Source organism: Ranitomeya imitator, chromosome 2 (assembly GCF_032444005.1).
Source record: "Ranitomeya imitator isolate aRanImi1 chromosome 2, aRanImi1.pri, whole genome shotgun sequence".
NCBI lineage: Eukaryota > Metazoa > Chordata > Amphibia > Anura > Dendrobatidae > Ranitomeya > Ranitomeya imitator.
In genome coordinates, this window is record NC_091283.1 from 43420084 (window position 1) to 43443842 (window position 23759).

Genomic DNA, 23759 nt, shown 5'->3' on the forward strand with positions numbered 1-23759 from the left:
GAAACCTGGCAGGAAACCCTCAAGTATCTTCTAGGATCAATCGCCATGCGTAAGACACATCGACTGCCTCTAGATTTCTGTATCCATTCAGAAAACCTTCCCGACAATGACATTCTTCCAACCCGTCTACCTAAGAAATGCTGAGGCATTTGGTTGTGTCGTAATCAACGATCATCAGGCCATGATTAGGTCTGAAGACTCCGTATGTAAAATAAAAAAAAAATAAATAAAAAATACGCTTCGGCGAGTTCATCCTCGCGGGGTTGTGAATGGTTTTTTTTTTTGCAGATCAGTTGCTATGGAAACCGGAGTGAAGTGCGAGCGACGTCTGTGTGTGTGATGGTGGTGGGGGGTCTGTTTGCACAGAAACACAGTCTGCATCCCGCAGAAGAGAGGATCCAAGGCTGCACGCTGTGTAAGATGACGGAAGGGGTGGGGAAAGGGACCCAAATATAGCACTGGCTTGGACATGTATATATAACGTAGCCGGGAGCGTTATAGGGGTTCATTATATTTTATAGGGAGGTATACGGGTGGGGGAGACAGTAGACAAAGGATCCACCTGTCATCCTACTAGAGGAACTCAATGTATGAAAGAAGAACAGATGGCAGCGCACCGTTACACCAGACCCCCACTCACCGCAGGACCAGAGACCTAATAGACCACGTTAGACACAACAGATACATCACTCCGACAGGAAGGTGACTCACGTACAATGCCACGACACATACTACTATGTACACGGCACGTGACCACCTCCTACACTATATACAGGGGGCAGAAGATGAGTGTCAGATCTAACATAAGGGTTCTAAGTTGGGGTCAAAAATGTAGAAGGTTCCAATTGTTCCGAGGAAATATACAAAGAATCAGTATGCTTGCAGTAATGATTCCACTCATGACGGGGAGGGGATCCTCCACATAGGTAGTAGTCGTAAATGAAAGGGTGGGATAAATGCAGATTTTAGAACAGTGGAGAATGTTTTTCTCTGAATGTCTGACATATAAATGGTATCTACTAAGGTGGATCTTGCACCTTTTCCCTTTTACAGCCGACCCTTCATCTTCAGGAGCTCCCGAGGTGCGGCGCAAGGTTCGACTGGCCAGGGATCAATTCAGGTATGAGGAAAGGGTTAAGTTGGCCATACACATGAGATAATTGTCGATTAAAAGTTTGTGTCTCCTGACTCCCCCCATGTACAGGAATATTCATTCAGGTGTTTTAAATGGGGAAAGGAGAGAAAGCCACTGCCAAACTTTTCTGGCAAGTGGCTTATCTCGCCTGAAAACAAGGATCAGCCTTTGAAATGTCAACTGTCCGATCCTTCTCTCCCCACGAGATCATATTTCAGGGAAGATTCAGGAGCCCCCAAATATGTCAGATGGTCAGCAGGTCCCCCCCAAAAATCATCAATTTCAGATTATTTTCATCTAATGTGTGTATGGTCCTTTGGTCCCAGCTCAAATAATTTAATATGCCTTCAAAGAGGACCTGGTTCCAGCACAGATAATTTAATATATCTTTAAATCACCAGTTTTCATTTTATTTTATTTCAGCTGCTCGCCTGAGTATTCTGGATTTTTTTTTTTCAAATACGCCATACGGTTCCCTTTATTTAGTGCGGATATTTATGGTCTTTTCACGGGAGTGGTGTTTACAGAATAATAATCCAGAGCAGCCTAAAGACACGCCCCCGAGGATCTTGTGACTCACGTTCCCTTGGTAAAGGCTATAAAATTTAGCACAGAATAAAAAGACCCAAGTCTCTTGAACCATATGATGGTTTAAAAAAAAATTACTCAGGAGCAGCGGGAATGAAATTAGAGCAAAAAACGGCCACTTTTGACTGGTGAGAGGTCCTGATTAAAGCAGACTTATGAGCTCTTCTGTCTGTTTCAGTAATTACTTATATTCAACATAAAGTAACCAAACTGGAGCACATTTTTTTTTTTTTTTAGAATTCTGCATTGTTTTATTTTCCCTTCTGTTATTCCTCACAGCACTGTGCAATCAAATGGACAATTAAGTAGTATCGTTTCCATGGTCGACACAGTCAGCAACAATTAAATAATGTCAGATGCAACCCCCTCATAAGGGGAATGATAAAAACCCAACTGATAATTTAGTCACATATTTCCAGGTGGAATAACAGAGGGATGATACAACTCGGAATTCTAAGATCGGAATTCTAAGAAGAGATGCTCTAGCATTGTTGTTTTTCATGGGAAAATCCACACTTTTCGTTAAAAAAGACATGTCGAGAAAGCTGATAGGTCCTCAAACATGGACCGAATTTCCAGGTTAATAAGAATATATCAATAACCGTTTTCCTATAATGTGACCCGTGAAACGCTCATCTGTCTGGTTACTCATAGCATCACTGATACATCCATAGCCGAGGTCAGAGCCTTTTCATTCCAGTCTTCTTAAACTTTCCATACACTTTTGATAGCTATTCATCTTGAGCCCCTATACAAACACATGCTCGGCACAACAGAGCATGCACGGGCTCTTTTCCAGCTGCTACGTGGTACAAAAGGAAATCCAACATGGTCATGACCAATCCTTCTTTATCCTTCATCAGAGACAGTCAGGACGCCCCGTTACCCATTAGATTATCAGGCAATCCTTTTGACATTAGTGGGTTCAGTTGACATTCATCTAGTGAGTATGGGCAGCCGTAAAACCCATCACCAAGGTTAGTAGGACTTACAGAATGCAATCATTTTCAATGAATTAAACATTTCTTTATTTCATTTAGGTAACCAAAAGACCTTAGACTGTGAAGAAATGGGAATCTTGCAAGAGTCAGAACTCTCCGAAAACACAATATCCAAATTAGAAGAGAAGCCACGTAAAATATCTGTCAAAAGCAACCAAAGTCCAAAAGCAGCTCAACCATCCTGCCTAAGAGGAGCTTTTGTTCGTATATTTGTAAAGAAGACAGAACCAAACAATAAGACCAATAAGACAGAGGAGGACCCATCAAGCAGCCAAATTACAGAAGACCAGGAGGAAGCGAAAGGCAAAAAACGGAAAGTGACTGGTGGCATCTTCCGACTTCCATGCCTTCGAGCTGCAGAGACAACAGGTAATAATGACATTCAGGATAAGACAGAGGAGCAAAGCAATGACGGCGTTCAAGAAGAAGAACTGAAACCCTATTCTAAAGCGTCATTTCTCCGTAAAATTAGATGCTATCGTTTAATGCGGGAAAAGGATTCTACAGAAAAGGAGAAAGTGATAGAAATGGCTCAACGTAAGCACGATAGGGAAAATGTTGACGTAAAACCGTGCAAGGAGAAAGTAGTAGAACATAGCGAAGAGGGTCTTCAAAGTATTGAACATGTAGATGTGATGGAAGAGAAAAGAAAAGATACAACAGAACAGGAAAGTCAGGAAAAAAAATTGGGAAAGGCAGATAATGATGTTCAAGAACAGGAATGTTCACAAATAGGCGAAGGGGAGAACAGCTTAAAAAAAGAGGAATGTTGCTCAGGAAAGTTAAGTGGACCAGGGAAGGAATCCGAAAAAAATGAAGGTCTTGGACAAGGTGTAGGAGAAATGGGCAAAGATTTAGCAGAACAGGAGAATAGCTTAAAAAATCAGGAATGCAGCACAGGAAAGTTAAGTGGTCTATTAGAAGAATCTGTTAAAATTGAGGAACCTGCACAAGATCTAGGAGGCATGAGCACAGATTTGGTAGAACAGAAGAGCAACTTAAAAAAACAGGAATGCTGTAAAGGAACGTTAAGCAAACAAGGGGAAGATTCAGTGAAAATAGAAGAACATGTAGGGAACATGGACAAAGACCTAGTTGAGCATGAGAACAGCTTAGAAATACAGGAATGCTGCATTGGAAAGTTAAGTGCAACAGGGGAAGAATCTGTAAAAATAGAGGATCCTATGCAAGATCTAGGAGGCATGAGCGAAGATTTGGCAGAACAGAATAGCTTAAAAAAACAGGAATGCGGCAAAGAAATATTAAGTAAATTAGGGGAGGAATCAGTGAAAATAGAAGAACCTGCAAAAGGTCTAGGAGGCATGGGTGAAGACATGGCAGAGCAGAAGACTTGTGTAGAAACCCTTAAAGAAAAGGGCATCTTGCTAGAAGGTGGGTTGAGTCGCCAAGAAGACAAAAACCTGGCAGAAAAGGAGAGTCAAATAGAAAAAGTAGAAAAGATGTTAGATGGAGATGGAGTAGGAGAGCAGGAGAAAGGTGTGCTAGAAGAAAAGAGTTATGGAGTAAAGGTGGGGGATTTGGATAAAGCTCTGTCAGATAATGTGAGCCAAGCAAAGGAGGTGGGGAAGCAGGAAAGAGGGGAGGAGGAGGTCATGGAAAAAGACTTACCTAAGAAAGAGAGTGAAGAATTAGTATGTACCAAGGAAAATACATTTGCGTCAGAACTAGAAAGTCAAACAGAAAGCATGGGAAATACTGAAAATAATTTGTCAGGGCAACAGAATCTGGAGGAAGACTTAGAAGATGTAAGGAATTTTTTGTCTGGGCAAGATGGTGAGATAGAGGAAAAAGACATGACTGAGCAGCAGAGTCAGGGAGATAGAGCTGACCAAAAGGTAGAGAATGAAAGAAGTCATGGAGACAAGGAGAGCCATGATGAAGTAGTTAATGATCAAGGGAACAAGTTGGTAGTTCTGAAAAGTCTGGTGGAAAGGACACTCAATGACACTCCAAAAGAAACATTGCAAGACTTTGAAGACAACACTACAAAGGTCTCGGAGGTCTCTTTAGATGTTCAAGATGAGCAACATTATATGAACAACATGTCTAATCAAGGACCATCCATGCTGGATCAAGAGCCCGTGAACTCAGAAACATGTAAAGATTCATCTACCAAGATGACATTAGGTTCTGAAGACAATGAATCCATCGGAAAGAAGACTATGACCAACAACATCATTACCTGTGCATCTTCTGAGGAAGCAAACACACAAGTTCTGGGGTTACCAAAGGAGAAGGTGCTAGCATCAAAAAACGCCATAGACCATACCTACCAGGAAGAAAATATCCTCCATACATGCGTCAATGATCAAGATGATGGTATGGGATGTGAGAACACCGATTTAGGAACTCTAAGGGTGGAAGTGAAGGACATGGTTGAATGGTTGGTACAGGAAGCCTCAGATAGACTCTCCAATTATGCAGATGAATCGGAAGGCACTGGATAAAATGATCAACTGTGTTCGAGATATATATTTTAAGCGGCACAGTTTTATTCTTCACTTTCCATACAAGGTAAAAAGGCCCAGCGCACTTGTGAGTTTGAAGAAATAGTAGTTGTGGAGACATTTACCATTTTAGCTCAAGCATGTGTCTTAGATTAAACTAAAAAAAAAAGATTCTTAGACAGAAAAATCAGACATGTTTACACTTCACCATTTGGGGAACATACGTCTATGAAGTTACTAGAAGAATCACCAGGCATAATTACTCAGCGATGACTACCGCGAGGGTAGGGACATACTGCATGCTGCACTAGAGAGGTTAACGCAACCATGGATTCATGACATGTAGGAGTTAATTGCCACACGTAGGAGCTTGGCCGTACCATTATGGGATGACTGCCGATTTCACTATACAGGATATTACCGGTATATATATATATACAGGATTGACTATGGGATGAGTGCTGTATCACAATGCTGGATAACATAGCCATTTGATGTGACCTATCTTGCTGGTGCTGTCTCGAAGACCCTCACCAAAGCATTTCGTCTCGCCTCGTTGCTTCACTTCTTCATATAATATATAAATGTATTTCTACTTTGCACCATGTTAGGACACTGCGTGAAATATCACTGCATTAAATGTTCTTAAATGTGGACGTGTCTCCTACGTGTGGTTATTATTGTGGCTTTTTTCTGTGCCGTCTGCCATATTTTATGATGGTAATAGAAAGGACTGGCCCTGGGGGGGCGTTTTAGTTATTATTAAAGGGTATTTCTGAATTACCATGGAATATTGCAGAAATTAATAAAAGGCAGATTACTTACCTAATCTATCACTTCTGATGCTTTCCACTGGCCAGTTCTGCAACGACAACATCCCCAGCATGAGCGCTGCAGCCTTAGCGGTACACTGTTAGGGCCACTGACTGGTTGCAGCGGTCATATGAGAAGTTTGTGTGTAGCCAGTCATTGATTATTGTGCTGTCCATGTGGCACTGGAGCAGAAGCAAAATTCTTAGATAAGTAATATAACTTTCATTATTTTACGCAATTTCTTTTTACACCGTGGTCCAATATTTTGGAAAAAAAAGAAACTTTTAAGGAGATCCAACTAAACTATACGAGTAATGTATTGGGAAAAAATATTACTCAGGCTCCAGGCAACATTGACCTGCCAAGTGTAACAGCCTGCTGTTTGTACCTACTTGTCCTGCTCATTTCAGTAAGAAGACGTTACGTATTCATGGCGCAGGGGTCCTCTAGGATCATCATCTCTTGGCCAAAGAGGTACAAAGAGCGCCTCTCTCTCCGGAGGACCCGTCTTTTCCTGTGTTACATGGAGATCTGATTGATTTTAATAACCATTGTGTAATGTTTGATTTCCCCTGCGGTGGCGCTGTAGGAACATTGAACAGTTGCTGTCAAGTTTTCCCACAGATGACAGTTGACCACCCAGTGTCCCAGCTGGACATTTTTATCGACTTACAGACAGGAGACCCTTCATATAAGCTGGTATTGTCCAGAGTGGAGAACAGGACAGGGGCCAGCACCCGGCAATCCCAGAAAGTGCCACTGTGTCCAGGGGGCCACGTGACTCAAGGTTAAACTACATACATAGAGCTGTGTTCTACATATTTGCAAATTCAACCTACGAGACCCCCACACTGCTGACCAGAATGAGGCACTTTTGTCTCCCATCTAAATGAAGTGCTCATGTTTGACCACCGCTCACCTCATTCTATATGGGACTCTCGGAGGGAGCCGAGCACAGCGCTTGGAGGTCTTGTAGAGAATGAGTGCCCCCTTCTGGCCATTGGTGAAGATCTCAGCAGTCGGATCCCCAATGATCTACCTATACTGTGCATAGATAACTTCTTCCCACTGGAAACCCTTTAGAGTGGACCTTTCGCCGGATCTTTTAATTTAAGCTGAGTACCTCATGCAATTTCCACTGCTCCATTCATTCAGGAACAGCTTTTCTTTTTCTTCTGTGCCCTTCCATTTTAAAGTTATACCCCCTTGTAATTTAGGTGCAAATATTCTCTTCAACAAACTGGGCGTGTAACACAGACTCCTCTATGGCAGTAGCCATGTTTTGATTAACCAGCATCAGAGAAGAAAAAGACACCGCCCACAAAGAGCTTATGTGGTACATGTAAGGAAAATGTAGAAATCCAACAATGGTGTCCTTAACATAACATCTTTATTGAAGATCCATTAAAAATCCAATATGGAATAGCATAAGTGTTTCTAATACAACGTCCTTAATCATTGCGTACCAAATACGATACCATTGTATTCAATGATTAAGGAATGCGTTTGCTATTCCACATTGCATTTTTAATTGATCTTCAATAAAGATGTTATTTTAAGGACCACTTTGCTGGATGTCACGACGGTGTCTCGTACGCCTTCTCAGCGCCGCCCTACTCAATGTGGTAACCGTTCTGCTTCCCCAGCGTCAGACCGTCTCCCTGAGCTGCCTTGTGTTCACTACCAGCTCTGCTCCTAGAGTGTCTCCACCTGGTTTTAGGGAGGCAGGACCAAATTTGCCTTGCAGGGTTTACCTTCCCCAGCCTATCCCTAGGCAGCAGTGGGTATATTAGGCAGCTCCTCCCACAGCTCATTGCCCGATCCTTGGTTCCCAGTTGCTTGTTTTTGGATCCTGAGGATGGATGTTTGTTCGTTCTGTCTCTCTTACCATTGACCCGACTCGTATACACATCCTGTATGATCTCTCCACTCCTGACCTTGATTTCGTACTCTGATCCTGTGCTGCCTTCCCTGACTACGAATTGTTAGACTATGTCTTTGCCATCGCCCTCCTGTACCTCATACCCATGTCTCTGACCCTCAGACCCGGGTCTCAGACTTGGGGACTGCTGTGGTGAGGTACCTGGTGACTACCTGCGGCCAAGCCTATCCTCACCATCAGAGACTCTAGTGAATACCAGGTAGTCACTTAGATGCACCCCTCCAGGGTAAGCCCGGCCCTTGGCTCAGTGGGTCCACACCCACCAGGGTTACACTGGATTTCTACATTTTTCCTACATGTGAACTCTTGTCGTACTACAGGTCTTTTCCCGCGCATTAGGAATCCTTCTTCGGTGGGTGAGATGATTTTCTCTTTTATTGCTGCTTATGTGGCATACACCCAGTTGGTTGAAGGAGACGTTTGTAGCTTTATTTCCATGGGGCATAACTTTGGAACGGAGGGGCATAGAAGAAAAGGAAAAACTGTTCTGGAATCAGTGGATCAGCCAGCAGCAGTAAAAGAAAATACTGAGATAAAATTTAAAAATCTACTGAAAGCTCCACTTTTACGTAACCCTAGCGTTCTTTTCAACTATGCAATGGCTGCCTATTAGAGTCTGTACAATATCTACAAATGAGAATTGAAAATAAAGTTTTGACCATAAGTGTAGAGAATGAAGAAACTCCCCCACTACACTACATCTAACATGTTTCAAACAAATATATTATCTACATATTGAAAGCTGGAGCAGATGGCCGCCACACGTGCACTCGCTTTTAGTGTCTGACAAGACATAGTACAATAGTATTGGCCAGAGCGGAAGTGGTGGGTGAGGGGGAAGCAGATGGGACGCATACTGATCACTACATTGATGATCATCCCTTACATGAGCAGTTTTTGCCTAATTTTGTGCTACTGACCTTATTCACATCACTCCTCTGTATTTATTAAAAAAAAAAAGACAAGCACCCCTAATTTCAGCAAGGGGGCGCTCCACCAGGTCCGACTCCTTGAGCGACACCCAATAGGATCCTCTTTGCTTTCAATTTTTCTTCTTCACTTTCGAATATTTTTTTTTTTGGGGGGGGGGGGGGGTGAACATTTGCTGTAGTTTTTTATTAATGCCACTTTGGGGTCCAAGTGACATATTGATCATTTTCTTTTTTCAATTTTTTCATGGAAGTTGTCAATTTAAAAAAAAAAATATTTATCTTTTTCTTTTCAGTATCCCCTTATAAGAAGGGTCTCCTGACTGTAAAGTAATGGAGAAATTTGACAATAAGGCTGCCGTCACACCAGCAGTATTTGGTCAGAATTTTACATCAGTATTTGTAGCCAAAACCAGGAGTGGGTGATAAATGTAGAAGTGGTGCATATGTTTCTATTATACTTTTCCTCTATTTGTTCCACTCCTGGTTTTGGCTACAAATACTGATGTAAAATACTGACCAAATACTGAACGTGTGATGGCAGCCTAACTGTTCAATTTTCCTACAGCGCCTCCATGGGGGAAATCAAACATTACACAATGGTTATTCCAATCAGTGAGATGTCTGCGTAACACAGGACTGGATGGGTCTTCCAGAGAGACGATCTTTGTATCCCCCTGACCAAAGGATGATGATCCTATAAAACCCCCTGTACAAATTAGACCACCCTTAGAGGTTAGAAATGGGTTTTCCGGTGGGGAATCTCCGCAGTAAGAGCCCCTGCGATAAGTTTCTACTAGGAGGCATACTTTTCTAAAATCAGCATGCCATCTTTTCAATTCTAAATCTCATCTCTAGACCTGTAGTTCAACCTCAGCGAGGTGCACAAGCAATCCAATCCAGCGAGGTGCACAAGCAATCCAATCTGTACTGCTAAATGTCGTCACATGTCCACCCAGACATTCCGTTATAGGATCAGAGAGTGATCTGTTGCGTCAATTACATAAACGGAAGCAGAGGGGTCCCATAAATTACTTTTCACTTTTTTTTTATAATGTTATCCATTCCAGAATTTTTTTTCCCGTTCTAAAAAATTAACACCAAGCCGAATATCCTATGCTGCCCCTCTTCTTTCCGTTTATGTAAGTGACGCTACGGATCACTTATTCCGTTTTTCTCTTCTTATCACAGAACTATGATCAGAGCCCTATAAGCATGTGCAGAAAATGGCAACACAAGCTGTAAGCCATACATTCCTTCACGATAGCCACCTCGATTGCTGTCTCCATAAAAGCTTTAGGAGGGCTCTGAATATCCCACCTTTACCATAAAATCTGATACCACCTGTTCCTTGATTTTCCATCCTGTATCTGTCTCCACTGACAATATGTCCACCAGTAGTTACGTTGGGGTCTCATTGACGTTTATTATTTCTAGCCTTACACGTTCCATCACAGTCAAAGGAAGCAGAAAATACCGAGTGCCAGATCGGTTACAAGTCAGACACTAAGGCTATGTGCACACGTCAGGATTTTTTCCTGACAAAATCCTGAGAATTCTGCCAGAAATCCGCGTGCTTTTTTAGCGCGGAATTTGCGCGTTTTTTACACTTTTTTTGCGGATTTTTTGCGTTTTTTTCCGGACACTCCAATTTGATGGGAAATCCGCAAAAAAATCCGCAAAAATAATGAACATGTCCTTTTTTTTGCGGAATGCGTTTTTTTGCGGAAAAAAACGCAAACATATGCACAAAAAATGCAGAATGCATTCTAAATGATAGGATGCATAATGTTTGCATTTTTTAAGCGATTTTATAGCGTTTTTATTGCGAAATTCCGCAAAAAAAAAACGCTAAAAATCCGGACGTGTGCACATAGCCTCATGGTGCCCAGTGGATCCCAATGTCTTATCATGCGTTCCGTCATGGCACCGCCGTACCCAAGGGCGTGACTATAGTGGATGTAGTGGTGGCAGTCGCCTCCAGGTCTTGGGGTATAGATTGCTTAGGAGACCACCAGTTAGGCCATATTAATGTTGGCGCTATAAAAATTAAATTACTATTAAAAATTATTATTATGCATTTTATTTTTAAATGTGATTTTTTTTTTGTGACGGAGACTCAACAGTGCACTGATATCCTATTTCCTATTCTACTACCCCCTATATCATAAAAAAATTATCATTATGCCCCCCATAATTAATGGGACAAGAGCACATAAAGTATCTGGAGTGTTGTTTTTCTGCCAGATCCAAATCCAGACTAAAGATGGGTCAATAAAATGCATTGAGCACATTTATGACAATTAGACAAGTAATGACGGTGATTTCAGCTCTTGAGCCCCCCCCCCTAAAAAATAAAAAGTACTGGTCACATAAAGAGAAAGGGGGCACGCATGCGCACACGGGCTAATAAAGCTTTCTTTTTTTGAATGCATAGTGGATGCTTTCCTGAAACGGAAAGTACTTGCAAGCAGCATAATACAAAGAATAGCTGGTTTACCCAGAATCCTTTGCAGTAGGCGGAGCTATGCAAATCATCTCTTTCCACCCCAGTCTAATCCACAGCGCTTGGAACCGCCAAGCGTGCAATGCTGCGGATTAGTTTCTAAATTTACACAGCCAACCAATTCCTACCTGTGGACACGTGTCCACAGGTAGGAATTGGTTGGCTGTGTAAATTTAGAAACTAATCCGCAGCATTGCACGCTTGGCGGTTCCAAGCGCTGTGGATTAGACTGGGGTGGAAAGAGATGATTTGCATAGCTCCGCCTACTGCAAAGGATTCTGGGTAAACCAGCTATTCTTTGTATTATGCTGCTTGCAAGTACTTTCCGTTTCAGGAAAGCATCCACTATGTATTTCCTTTAAGTAGAGGGCTTTTCGGTCTCTTTCGTCCCGCTACATTTAGCCCAACTTGGGTCTCTCCCTAAGGTGGCTAGCATGTGTGTATTTTTTTGAATGGACATTGTGCCGGTGAAACAGTAGGCGTTGAAGGTAAATACTGCGCCTGCGCGTTACGCTGGCTGAACCAGGGCGAGGGCATTGGACATGCGCAGACGTCAGGCTACGGCAGTGTGTGATGGCAGTGCGTTGGGTGGGCGGGTTAGTGCGCATGCGCGGCTGGTTTCGGTGTGGTTCTGCTGCCCGCCGCCCTTCCGATTCCGGATCAGGAGCCGGGACTGCTGAGAGCTGCTGCAGCTGTGACACCGGGGGCAATGTACGTGCTCGGTTCTGTAGGTAACAGGCTGTGGGGGAAGGATTTAGGACAGTGTTTGTGCAAGTGGTGGGTTTGGGCTGCAGGGCTGTCACCTCACAGCTGTGCTCTGGGACTATGGGGGGCTTCTTTTTTTTTTTTAAATAATTGGCCATTGTTTGGGTGTGCTTGTGCCACAATGTATGGGGGGTGTGGTGGATGATGGGGGTATTCCTCCCTTGGATTAGGTAGAACCTTTAACTTTTTGGTGTCTGCACCCCTCTATACTGTGACCTGGGAGAGGGGGTGTCAGCACTGAGCCAGGGATTGGGGGGGCGCTCCCTTATTAAAGGGGTGGTCCAATCCGTCTCAGGAAAAGTTCTGCGACTTTCTAACCTGCATTGCGCCTCATTCCTTCACATTTTCACAATCTCTGCTTGCTGTCAGTGAATGCAAACAAGAAGCCGCCGTAACCCCAAAATGTCTGGTGGTGGGAAGCGTGCAGAAATGATATCCGGGCTCAGAAGTTCAGTGCTTGCTTAAAGGGGTTGTCTGGGAGTGTCAACTGGCACTTAACCAGTGTGGTCCCTTGCAATCTTTGGTGGTCTCGGTGGGTTTTTACAGCAATGACTTTGCATATGTACCTTTTTTTTTGTAAACCTCTTTAAGTATGTTGTCACGGGGAGGATTTTTTTTTTTTCCGTCTAGGGTTGTGGACACAATGTCTGGAAATAATTACAATAGCGGAAAAAGTGGATGCAAATTTTACAAACTCCCAGCGAAATGCTGCAAGAAAAAAAAAAAAAAATCCGTATCAGAATTTTATCCTGTGATGATGTGGATTTTATCATCTATATAAAAACCTGTATCGCTGATCAAAGTGTCAGGTGGATAATGTGCGTCTCTCTTTGCAAATCATAGACTGAAATTTGCCCCAAATACTTGCAGAAAATTTACACGTGAATCTACTCTCCGCATACGGGCAGATTATCGATGGAGACTTTGGACTCCATTCTGCCCCAAAATCCACATCAAAACCTCTTTACGTAAACTTCCTATTGATTTCAATTGGAAAACCCCAGTACAGTGCACATACTGGGCTGCCCCCTTATGTGGGTATAGGGGCAACATGCCAGTTCTTGCTTGGGGGGGGGGGGGGGGTAGAGGCGGTGATGCTCCATATTCAACTTCTGAATGAAACTGAAGTACAAAAACGCTCCATATATAGAAACTACTCGAAAAATCAGGTATTCTTATTTTTTTGGGTGTATATATATTATTATTATTGTTATTAATTTTTTTTTTTTTTTTTTTTCTGGCTCTGAGATTCATATGGAAAAATGGAAAAAGACACTGTTTATTTTTTTACCCTTCCCCCAAGTACTGACAACTCAACAATTGATAGGTTGCTGCTTTTTCCGATTTGAGGGGGAAAAAAATCCCACACCATGTGCACTATTTGTAATTTCCCATTGAAATCAATAGGCTATCCATTAATGGAGTATTTGAAGCAGTTTTTTTATGTGGATTTTGGCGCAGAAGTTCATTGAAAATCCGCATAAGGATATGTACACACAAGGTAAAATGACCATATGCGCAGCGTTGTGAAGACGACATTGCTGTGCACATTTTCAGGCTTTTGTCACTTAGGAAGTAAGGTGCTCTTCTCCAGGGCGGCTTTTGTTTTTACACTTCACAAAGACGACGGTTGGCTTTTTTGCCCTGGAAAACTGATGTCTTGAAGACGCCGTGTGCACATAGCCTAAGAGGAAAAAAAAAGCGCTACCGTGCCTTAAGAACTAATTTTGGAGGGTTTACCATGCAATAAGAACCTGCTTTATTTCAGTTCCATATCCGGTGGCTTTCTCAGGGGGCGGGGGGGGGGGGTGATAATGGGAGAGGCTTGAAATAATGTGCTTCCTCCGTGCTAAAAATCAAAAACAAGTGTCCGGGGCTTCTGTGTCCTGTACAAGTCTGTCCTGACGTCACGAGTGCCCAACCCCCACACGAGTATCCGTTCTATAGGAAATCTCTCCAGGGGTTTCCTGTTCCTTTTTTGCTATGGCATTCTACTATTTATCTTACTAGCCTGTGATGCAGAATAATTTTAGTAGTTTCCTAATTTTATTCAACACCCCTGCTCCATTAAATAACTTTTTCCACTCTAAGGGATTGTTCACACTGAGTCTTTTTTTTTATTTTTTTTTTATTCTTAATAGTGATGAGCGTATGTGCTCGGATGAGGTGTTATCTGAGAATGCTTGAGTGCTAACAGTATCTTCAGCGTGCTCAAAAATTCTGTTCTAGTCGCCGCGACTGTTCGACAGCCATAACACGTGCAAGGATTGCCTGTTTGTCCATTCTAGTTGTGAAGCTGTCGAACAGCCGCAGCGACGCGAGCGTATTATTTCGAGCACGCCGAAGATACTCTATTAACATCCGAGCATGCTCAGATAACACCTTATCCGAGCTCGTTCGCTCATCACTAATTCTTAATTTGTGTAGCAGAAACTCTCCATTGAAAACTCATGTGTTTTTTTTTTTTTTTGGAGAGTTTATAGTCCAAAGCCTCAGTGTGAACACAGCCTAACTCTACCAGCCTCTTTAAAATAAATCTGAGCATACTCCAAATCACACAATTTCTGGCCATGACGTGCCAACCGAGAGACCCTTCATTTGCGGTTGGCGGGCACTATAGCTCGGCGCCCTGGTCGCGGAGAGGTTTGGCCAGTAGCAGTGTTGGGTCCCTTGTACTTTTTCTGTACAGAGAATGAGCTATTGGCTTGTCCGCCCGCATTGTGCCCCCATTAGTAATTTCCCCCCTGACCTTTGCTTACAGTGAATCCATTGTCCGCGCTCGTTCCCACTACATTTTGTTCCACGCGTTGTTTTTGGGTGGCACCGCTTACACACAGCTTCTCATGTTTTACTGTCCTGTTCAGTACTTATAGACTATCGGTCATTTCCGATGTGATTTCTGACTCTTGTGGCACCTGTAGCGACTTCTACATTGGGACGCCACACACCTAGAGAAAGGGAATTGATGCATCTGTACTTAGAATCCTCACATACTGAGGACCTGATAATTGGGTTATTTTGCATTATCTCTCCGCATGCACTGACTGGGGGGAGTCTCTAGAGAAGAAGCCGAGCAGGCCAGGGGATAGTTGATATATCCCTGATCCCATTTTAAGGAGATGCACCGTTTTTGAGACTTTGGGGGTCACCTCCGCATGTGGCCGTAATGAAGTCCAAGGTTTATCGGGAATGTATGTAAGACTTTATTCACGAATAAAGCCGTATTTATAGGGTTACATTGACATTCCGGAAGCCCAAAAGTCTTGACATGTTTCGTTTTTTGCCTTCATCTGGCCAAAAGGGTATCGCAGAGGCTGGGTATTCTTTATAGGACTGCCAGTAAAGCAGAGCACGGTTTTCGGTTACCTCTGACAGTTCCATAAAGAATTGAGTGATGGTGATAAATTTTCACCCAACGCTTTATTAAGGCTGAACTCTACCACTCTCAGAATTGGTTGGCCGCCCCGCTCCACCGATCAGCAAGTTACCACCTATCATATGTATAGGTGATAACTTCTAAAGATGGGAATAACCCTTTAACCAAGAGTTGATGGGATATTAAAAAAAAAAAAAGATGGCATATCACTAGGAGCGGTGATGGGTGCCAGACCTCTATGAATCCTACCGATCCTGGAAATGATGGATCAACAGCTCTGGTCTTGCACAATGTCCTCTTCTGGCGTTTCCCTGTGTAGCAGCAATCGTGGCCTCCCGGCTTGGAGCAAAAAGCAGAGATGGCCCCTTTTTTTTTATTTTTTTTTTATTTTTTTAATTAGAGCATTGTAGTGGGGGAAGTAACTCTACACTGGAGCCACAGCCCCTTCTGTCCCGGGATCCATTGGGGTCCCATAGGTTGATCATGAACTGACGGCATAGTGTCGCCAAACTTTATAAGGTTGGAATGCCCCTTCTAATGTTCTTTTTCACAATTTGACAGAACAGGTTGATTCCTGAACAAGAGTGGATTTTTCTTATTGATTTGATATTTTTCTGCTTTCTTGCTATTCATGTTCTGTTTTTGTCTCTCTAGCCCAGCTGTATGGACTCTAAGCCTCCATCATGGGGCATATGCTATCCAGGGTGTTTGGGAACAAAGAAATGCGGATATTGATGTTGGGCCTAGATGCCGCCGGGAAGACGACCATCTTGTACAAGCTGAAGCTGGGCCAGTCCGTTACCACCATTCCCACGGTCGGCTTCAACGTGGAGACGGTTACCTATAAGAATGTTAAGTTCAACGTATGGGACGTTGGCGGCCAGGACAAGATCCGTCCTCTCTGGCGGCACTATTACACTGGCACGCAGGGCCTCATATTCGTGGTAGACTGTGCTGACCGAGATCGCATCGATGAGGCCAGGCAAGAACTCCACCGCATCATTAACGACCGTGAAATGAGGGATGCCATCATTCTGATTTTCGCCAATAAACAGGACCTGGTGGATGCAATGAAGCCTCACGAAATCCAGGAAAAGCTGGGACTAACCCGCATCAGGGACAGGAACTGGTACGTCCAGCCGTCTTGTGCCAACACTGGAGAGGGACTTTACGAGGGTCTCATGTGGCTAACGTCAAACTACAAATCTTAAATTCCTCTTTTTATGGTGATTTTTTTTTTTTCCTCTTGATTTTTATGGGTTCAGTAGAGGAGCTTTTGAAGGAGTAAATCCTCATCAACCAAATCTGGGGGAACCATTTTGCTATGTAATGAAAGTTAAAGGGAGTTTTGTTTTTATTTTATTTTTTATTTTTTTTATTATTTTGGAGTTGCAGGGCTGTAAAGGACTCTGACGGCCCCCTGCGATATCTGCCTTAACTAGTGTGAAGCGATTAACACAAGTCGAGCGGTCGCTCTTCCTTCAGACCTCAGCAACCAACGCTCTTGTCTGTCTCCCTAATATTAACACATAAAGGGCTGGTTACCTCTTGCTTGGCAGCAAAAATCACCACAGCCCCGGTATATAAAAAAAAAAAAAAATGGTTTCCGATAAAGGCAGCAAAGTCTGTGCAGGGTGAATGTCTCAGTGTTACATTACCGCGGGTGCAGTAACCTCCTTACATGTCGTTTCTCATTCCAGACTGGTGCCTGTACAATAAATCACTTGATTGTGTTGGTCATCTCTTAAAGGGGCTGTCCACCCTCAGTCCATACGCCTTTTTCTGGACCTACGGATGCCGTAGCAGGTGTTCCTCCAGTACGCAGCGCCATTCTGGCGGACCCACCCCTTCTATGCATTATATGGATGACCATTCCTTCAAATGGCCGGCTCGTAAGCATCATTCCCTGTTTCCATACATTAGCCATCGTACAATCGATCTGACCATCGTCATTCCTTTTTTTTTTAACTAAAGTTTAGTACCACATAAGCCTGCGTTTTGTTTCTGTACGCTCATCAGAACATTTTTTTTTTTTTTTTTTTTTTTTTGCTCGTCCCCATTTTTGGTCTTTTGACCATTTTTGACTCGCCTCGTAAATGTTACGTCACTTATCATGTGGTCTGCTATAGAATAGGATAAAACTTTTCACTGATACCCCCCCCCCAAAAAAAAAAATAAACGTTTGTACACTAAGCCTCGGAACTTGTTGTCACTTTTGCCACATGCCCTCCCCCTCTTGAGACTTAATAATGGAGTCTGACATGGTTGCACTTAACTGTACGGACAAGGTCCATTGTCCTGTAATGGTGTGAATAGCGGTTTAGCCATGTCCCCCGTGTATTGTTATAATGCAGTGTTCATCGTTGATTTATGAGTCCAATATACACTTTTTTTTTTCTTTATTTTGTCCGGCTCAGTCTTCCAGCCCCCCATGGGCAATAGTGTCCGACATTAGCCCTCCTGCTGACACATTGGGGAGGCGATTCTCCCCGACTGACATACAATGCTGAGCTATGCAGCCTCCCTCTTTATTTCTGCTCTCCTGTCCGCTGCACTAATGCGATTTCTGTTCCAAAATGTTTGATTTCAGTAGGACTTTGTTCCATGTTGTACTGCTTAATTCTTCTTCAACTGATCAATAAAAGTTCAATAATGCATCCAAACTCGGGCTCTGTGTGTCGGGACTGTGCGTTTGTTATATGGCGTCTTGTGGGAGAAAGGGAACAGGTCTGTCCTCCGCTATAGAGCTGTGTGCACACTTGCCTGTAGCAGCCGCTGCCGTTCTACCAGTGTGTGGTCATTGCTGTCGTGTGATTTCTGCAGGATGACCAGGTACCAAGGATCTATTACAGGTAGGTCCAGAAGTCGCCCATTTTTTTTTTTTTTTTTCCCTTCCAAAATAGTCGTATGAGGGTCAGATTTAATAATCCTGCCTAGGCGGTCCAAAGATAAGCCAAATTTATCTCGGCGGCTCTTGTTGGATGATAAATGTGGCGCCCCATAGACACTTTTTACACTACCAATTGGTTGGCTTACTTTACACCAAACTTTTTTTTTTCAATTAAGCCATATCCATGTATCACCTAAGGACCCCCCCCCCCAAAAAAAAAAAAAGTGTCTAAAATGCATAAATATATGCACATTGTCAAGATTCTGTTGCATTTACCTTTAATTTCCCTTTCATTGTCTGTGAAGGCTGTAAGATCAAGAAAGGACCTGAAAATTATAAGATGTTCTATCTAGATTTAGCCTTCTCGTTCTGCTTTGTCAGATTAATAGAAAGAAGCCTGGCTAAAACACAAATGGTAAGATATGTAAAATATCTAAAACTCCTTGTTGCCCATAGCGACCAGGCACAGCTCTACCAACATTCCATATTCTGGGTTTGAAAAATTGAAGCTGAGACTGGTTGCTATGGGCAACAGACAGGTATTGAAATCTGCCCCAATGGGGCTTAGGAATCTGGTCACTTTGTTCTCACAATAGGATCTTTCCTATTCCATAGAGATCAGTTCTCAGCAATCACCTGATCACAGACAGCATTACAATAACAAATAACACCTCTATATACAGTAGATAACACAGGATCCACCATTCACAATAGGTGATGTCACAGCTCACCTCCTCCTCCTGTACAATGACTGATAACACCTCTATATACAGTAGATAACACAGGATCCACCATTCACAATAGGTGATGTCACAGCTCACCTCCTCCTCCTGTACAATGACTGATAACACCTCTATATACAGTAGATGACACAGGATCCACCATTCACAATAGGTGATGTCACAGCTCACCTCCTCCTGTACAATGACTGATAACACCTCTATATAGAGTAGATTACACAGGATCCACCATTCACAATAGGTGATGTCACAGCTCACCTCCTCCTCCTGTACAATGACTGATAACACCTCTATATACAGTAGATAATACAGGATCGACCATTCACAATAGGTGATGTCACAGCTCCCCTCCTCCTCCTCCTGTACAATGACTAATAACACCTATATATCTACTATATAATTGTCTAAGGGTCACTCCCATCTTTCTGTCTGTCCTTCTGTCACGGATATTCATTGGTCGCGGCCTCTGTCTGTCATGGAAATCCAAGTCGCTGATTGGTCGCTGCAAAACAGCCACGACCAATCAGCAACGGGCACAGTCTGGAAGAAAATGGCCGCTCCTTACTCCCCGCAGTCACTGCCCGGCGCCCGCATACTCCCCTCCGGTCCCCGCTCACACAGGGTTAATGCCAGCGGTAACGGACCGCGTTATGCAGCGGGTAACGCACTCCGTAACCGCTTCTATTAACCCTGTGTGTCCCCAACTTTCTACTATTGATGCTGCCTATGCGGCATCAATAGTAAAAAATGTAATGTTAAAAATAATTAAAAAAAAATAAAAAACCTGCTATTCTCATCCTCCGTAGTCCGCCGAGCCGCTCGCACCTGCCGCCATCTTCCGTTCCCGGCGATGCATTGCGAAATTACCCAGAAGACTTAGCGGTCTCGCGAGACCGCTAAGTCATCTGGGTAATTTTGCAATGCATCCTGGGAACGGAAGATGGCGACAGCCGCTTGCATATCGCCGGAGCTTCGGTGGATCCCAGGGGGTGAGTATATAACTATTTTTTATTTTAATTATTTTTTTAACAGGGATATGGTGCCCTCACTGCTGTATACTACGTGGGCTGTGTTATATACTATGTGGGCTGTGTGATATACTCCGTGGGCTGTGCTATATATTACTTGGCCTGTGTTATATACTGCGTGAGCTGTGTTATATAGTACGTGGCTGTGTTATATACTGCGTGGCCACTGTTATATATTGTGTGGCCTGTATTAATGCATTGAGTATTCTACAATATGTATGTATATAGCAGCCACATAGTATTTGTCTGCTATATACTACATGGCTCCTATATACTACGTGGCCTGTGCTATATACTATGTGGCTGCTATATACATACATAAATACAGATTCTAGAATACCCGATGCGTTAGAATCGGGCCACCATCTAGTAGTAGATAACACAGGATCCACCATTCACAACAATAGATATCGCAGCTCACCTCCCCCTCCTATACAATGACTGATAACAACTCTATACAGCAGATAATTCAGGATCCACCATTCACAGCAGGTGGTATCGCAGCTCACCTCCCCCCTCCTTGTGTGTTTTTTAAGTTTGTCCAGATTAGAGCTCATTAAATACTCCAATACAATTTGATAGGTTCCAAGTCTATCTATTTCTGGTAATATCCATGTTCCCAACAGGAAGGAGGAGACCAGGGGGCGTCAATGTGAAAATTGCAAGAATTTATTTGAAATAAGGATATGAGGAGACAAAAATCATAATCAAAAATTATTGACTATCTTTGTGTTACATGGATGACACTGTGTGGTTTGTGGCGTTGTGTGTATTTGGACAATACGTGTAGTGTCTTCATGTGTTGTCTACAGAGAGGGCCGTTTGAAAGCCAAACCAATTAGACCTGTTCATAACCAAATACTGGAAAATTTGTTTGCGCATCTCATCATCTTGGTGCAAAAAATTGCTGATTTTCATCTGGGTTTTAATGCAAAATTTTTAAAAATCTCCATGCCAGAACATTCCATACAAAACATAAATTGTTTGGAAAAAAATATGCTTTTTTTGCAGCAAAATCTGCACTTGTAAGGGTATATGGAAACAGTTTTGAAGTCCTTAGCCTAAAAATGATTTAATTTTTTTTTTTATGTGCACACGTTGCAGATTAGGCTTAGAAATTTCTGGTGCGGATTCTGCCTCTTCTGGCAGAAAACGCATCTGCGGATTTGTCGCGTCTTTTGTGCGGTTCCGCAGCGTTTTTTGCTGCGGATTTGCTGCGTTTTTTACCGCTGCGGTTTTCTATAATGGAATGGGTACAAAAACGCTGCAGATTCAGAAAAAAAGAAGTGACATGCTACTTCTTTTAAACCGCAGCGTTTCCGCAGTGGATTTTCCGCAAAGTGTGCACAGCGGTTTTTTTTTCTCATTGATTTACATTGTACTGTAAATCAATTGCGGATCTGCAGCGTTTCTGCACCGCAAAAAACGCTACGGATCCGCAGAGAATCCGCAACGTGTGCACATACTCTTATTTTGATCTCCTCGCCAGATATGTTTTTAAAACCTGAACTGTAGGGAGAGGGCAGGGTACAGAATTAGTGCATATCACTTTTTTTTTTTTTTTTACTAGAATCTGGTCAGAGCCTAGTTGGGAGCAATCAGTAGGCTGCAAAACACTTGAGGGGAAAAAAAAACTCTTCCAAGATGCTTCAAAAATTCTTTGAAAAACGTCAGGAAAAAACCTCCCCAAGAAGGAACGTTTTCTGACAGCCTAAAAAATAAAAATAATGTGCTGCACGTATTAAAACACGCAACATAAATTGATATGCTGCAGATTTTAAATCTGTACACCACTTTTTTTTTTTCTTTAATGAGGGAGTGGTAATGGGTTTGCGACCGATCTGTTAAATATACAGGTAGACTATGTACCAAGACTTGTATGAAGAGTCCCAGGCCTTGTCGTTTTTCACCGCATCTTACACACAAAACCTTTTTTTTTAAAGCTTTTACTGACTATACAAGTTCGGTCCATGGCAGGTAATCGCCACAAAGGCCAAAATGCACAAAAAACATGAAGTATCTAGTGTGGAGTCGTACAGGCTGCATATGTACTGACGTGTTAGACCCCAGCAGCAGGAGCGCCGGGGATGGACTATTTTCTCCTTTCAGAATCTGTAGCATGTCACTTGTTTCAGTGTTTTTCACCCATTAAAACTGAATGGGGTAGAAGCTCATTAAAAAAAAAAAAATAAGAAGAAATAGTGTTTTCATGTTAATCTCTCACCACCGATCTCCCAATGAGTGTTTCTCGTTCATCAGGTGAAATGATCTTTTGCACAATGCAGAAGATAATTGTTCCCGGTGGTGCATCGTCCTGCGCCTCTGTGTACTGAGCGATCGATTACAGAGTGTGCAGCTTTTTCTGCGGTCGGTCTGTGTAAACAGGCGATTTAAACAAAGTTTACAGATCGTTTAATGCCGCCAGACGGTCCGTGTAAAATCATCCTAAGCTCTTCTTCAAATGGACGTTTTATTTTTTTTTTTGGTCAGTGTCCGTTTTTACGATCGATGGTTTGTCAGTGATTTTTCTTGCAAAAAAACAAAAAGCGAAGTTGCTCATACCCGGTAAAATATGAAAGGCGGGCAGCATATGGACGACCATGAGTGCTGTCCGTGATTTTCATGCACCCATATATTTGTATGGGAGATTTTCATCTGTGACTCTGATTGAAAATGGACATGTCCATGACACATGGTCGGCAAAAAAAAAAAACATGGACATGTGAACAGCCCCATAATTTATAAAAGGCACAAGTTTGTTTTTTTACAAAAAAAAAATACTGCTAGAACACGTATGTCTGAGTAAAGCCTAGAAATACATTCACACAGTTGTCAGAAATGGACCGGTATTCTCCCACGTGTCAGCCTTTTAAAACAAAAAAAACAAACAAACAAGCAAGGTAAAATATCTGAACTTTTTTTATTATCATTAATATTATTATTCCATTGACACTTGGGTCAGTTCAAAATGCATTGAAATGTGATGAAACAATTTCTTTATCCATGTTTGTTTGTTTTTTTTTTTTATTAATCCCCATAGTCTTGAATGGCTGAGCCTTATCATGTATGAGAACCTCTGAAACACACAAAGACGGTAACACCCTGGACCTGGTCTTCGCCCAACTCTGCTCAGTCTCCCACCTAGATAATTCACCGCTGCCCCTCTCTGACCACAACATTCTCTCCTTCACACTCACAATCCCTTGCCCACCCCAGCACCCTCCTACCTACCATTCAGTCAGAAATCTACAAGCGATTAACCCTCATACACTTTCAGACTCCCTACATTCATCACTGTCCCCAATCTCCTTTTTCCTGTCCTGATCTGGCGGTACATCACTACAATGACACTCTTAGAAGCACCCTGGACCAAATAGTGCCCCTCACACTCAGAACCTCCAAACACAGAGTAAACAGCCCTGGCTCACATCACAAACCCGATTTCTCCAGCAATGCTCTAGGAGTGCTGAACGCTTATGGAGGAAAACACGCACACCAGAAAACTTCTACCACTTCAAATGTATGTTAAAAACCTATAATTCTGCCCTTCACCTCGCCAAACAGTCCTACTACATCAC

The 23759-nt window shown here is 42.8% G+C and overlaps 2 protein-coding genes across 4 annotated transcripts; both read left to right on the forward strand.

The window, feature by feature from the left end:
* The first annotated feature begins 292 nt into the window (after positions 1–292).
* On the forward strand, positions 293–5846 carry LOC138661695 (golgin subfamily A member 6-like protein 22). 2 transcript variants are annotated; one of them, XM_069746551.1, is made up of 3 exons: positions 293–415; positions 1054–1120; positions 2764–5846. In XM_069746551.1, exon 3 carries the CDS (start codon positions 2793–2795, stop codon positions 5190–5192), a length of 2400 nt encoding a protein of 799 aa, XP_069602652.1. In that variant the 5' UTR covers positions 293–415; positions 1054–1120; positions 2764–2792; the 3' UTR covers positions 5193–5846. The 2 variants fall into 2 exon arrangements, with proteins under 2 accessions (XP_069602652.1, XP_069602653.1); XM_069746552.1 differs by lacking the exon at positions 293–415 and adding an exon at positions 523–702.
* Positions 5847–11961: 6115 nt separating this feature from the next.
* On the forward strand, positions 11962–16765 carry LOC138661696 (ADP-ribosylation factor 6-like). Of its 2 annotated transcripts, none has more exons than XM_069746553.1 (2): positions 11962–12093; positions 16178–16765. In XM_069746553.1, exon 2 carries the CDS (start codon positions 16207–16209, stop codon positions 16732–16734), a length of 528 nt encoding a protein of 175 aa, XP_069602654.1. In that variant the 5' UTR covers positions 11962–12093; positions 16178–16206; the 3' UTR covers positions 16735–16765. The 2 variants fall into 2 exon arrangements, with proteins under 2 accessions (XP_069602654.1, XP_069602655.1); XM_069746554.1 differs by having other exon boundaries at positions 12030–12109.
* The last annotated feature ends 6994 nt before the right edge of the window (positions 16766–23759 follow it).

Bases quoted from the DNA above. Each gene is read 5' to 3' on its own strand.
- LOC138661696 (XM_069746553.1), top strand. From the start codon at position 16,207: ATGGGGCATATGCTATCCAGGGTGTTTGGGAACAAAGAAATGCGGATA.
- LOC138661695 (XM_069746551.1), top strand. From the start codon at position 2,793: ATGGGAATCTTGCAAGAGTCAGAACTCTCCGAAAACACAATATCCAAA.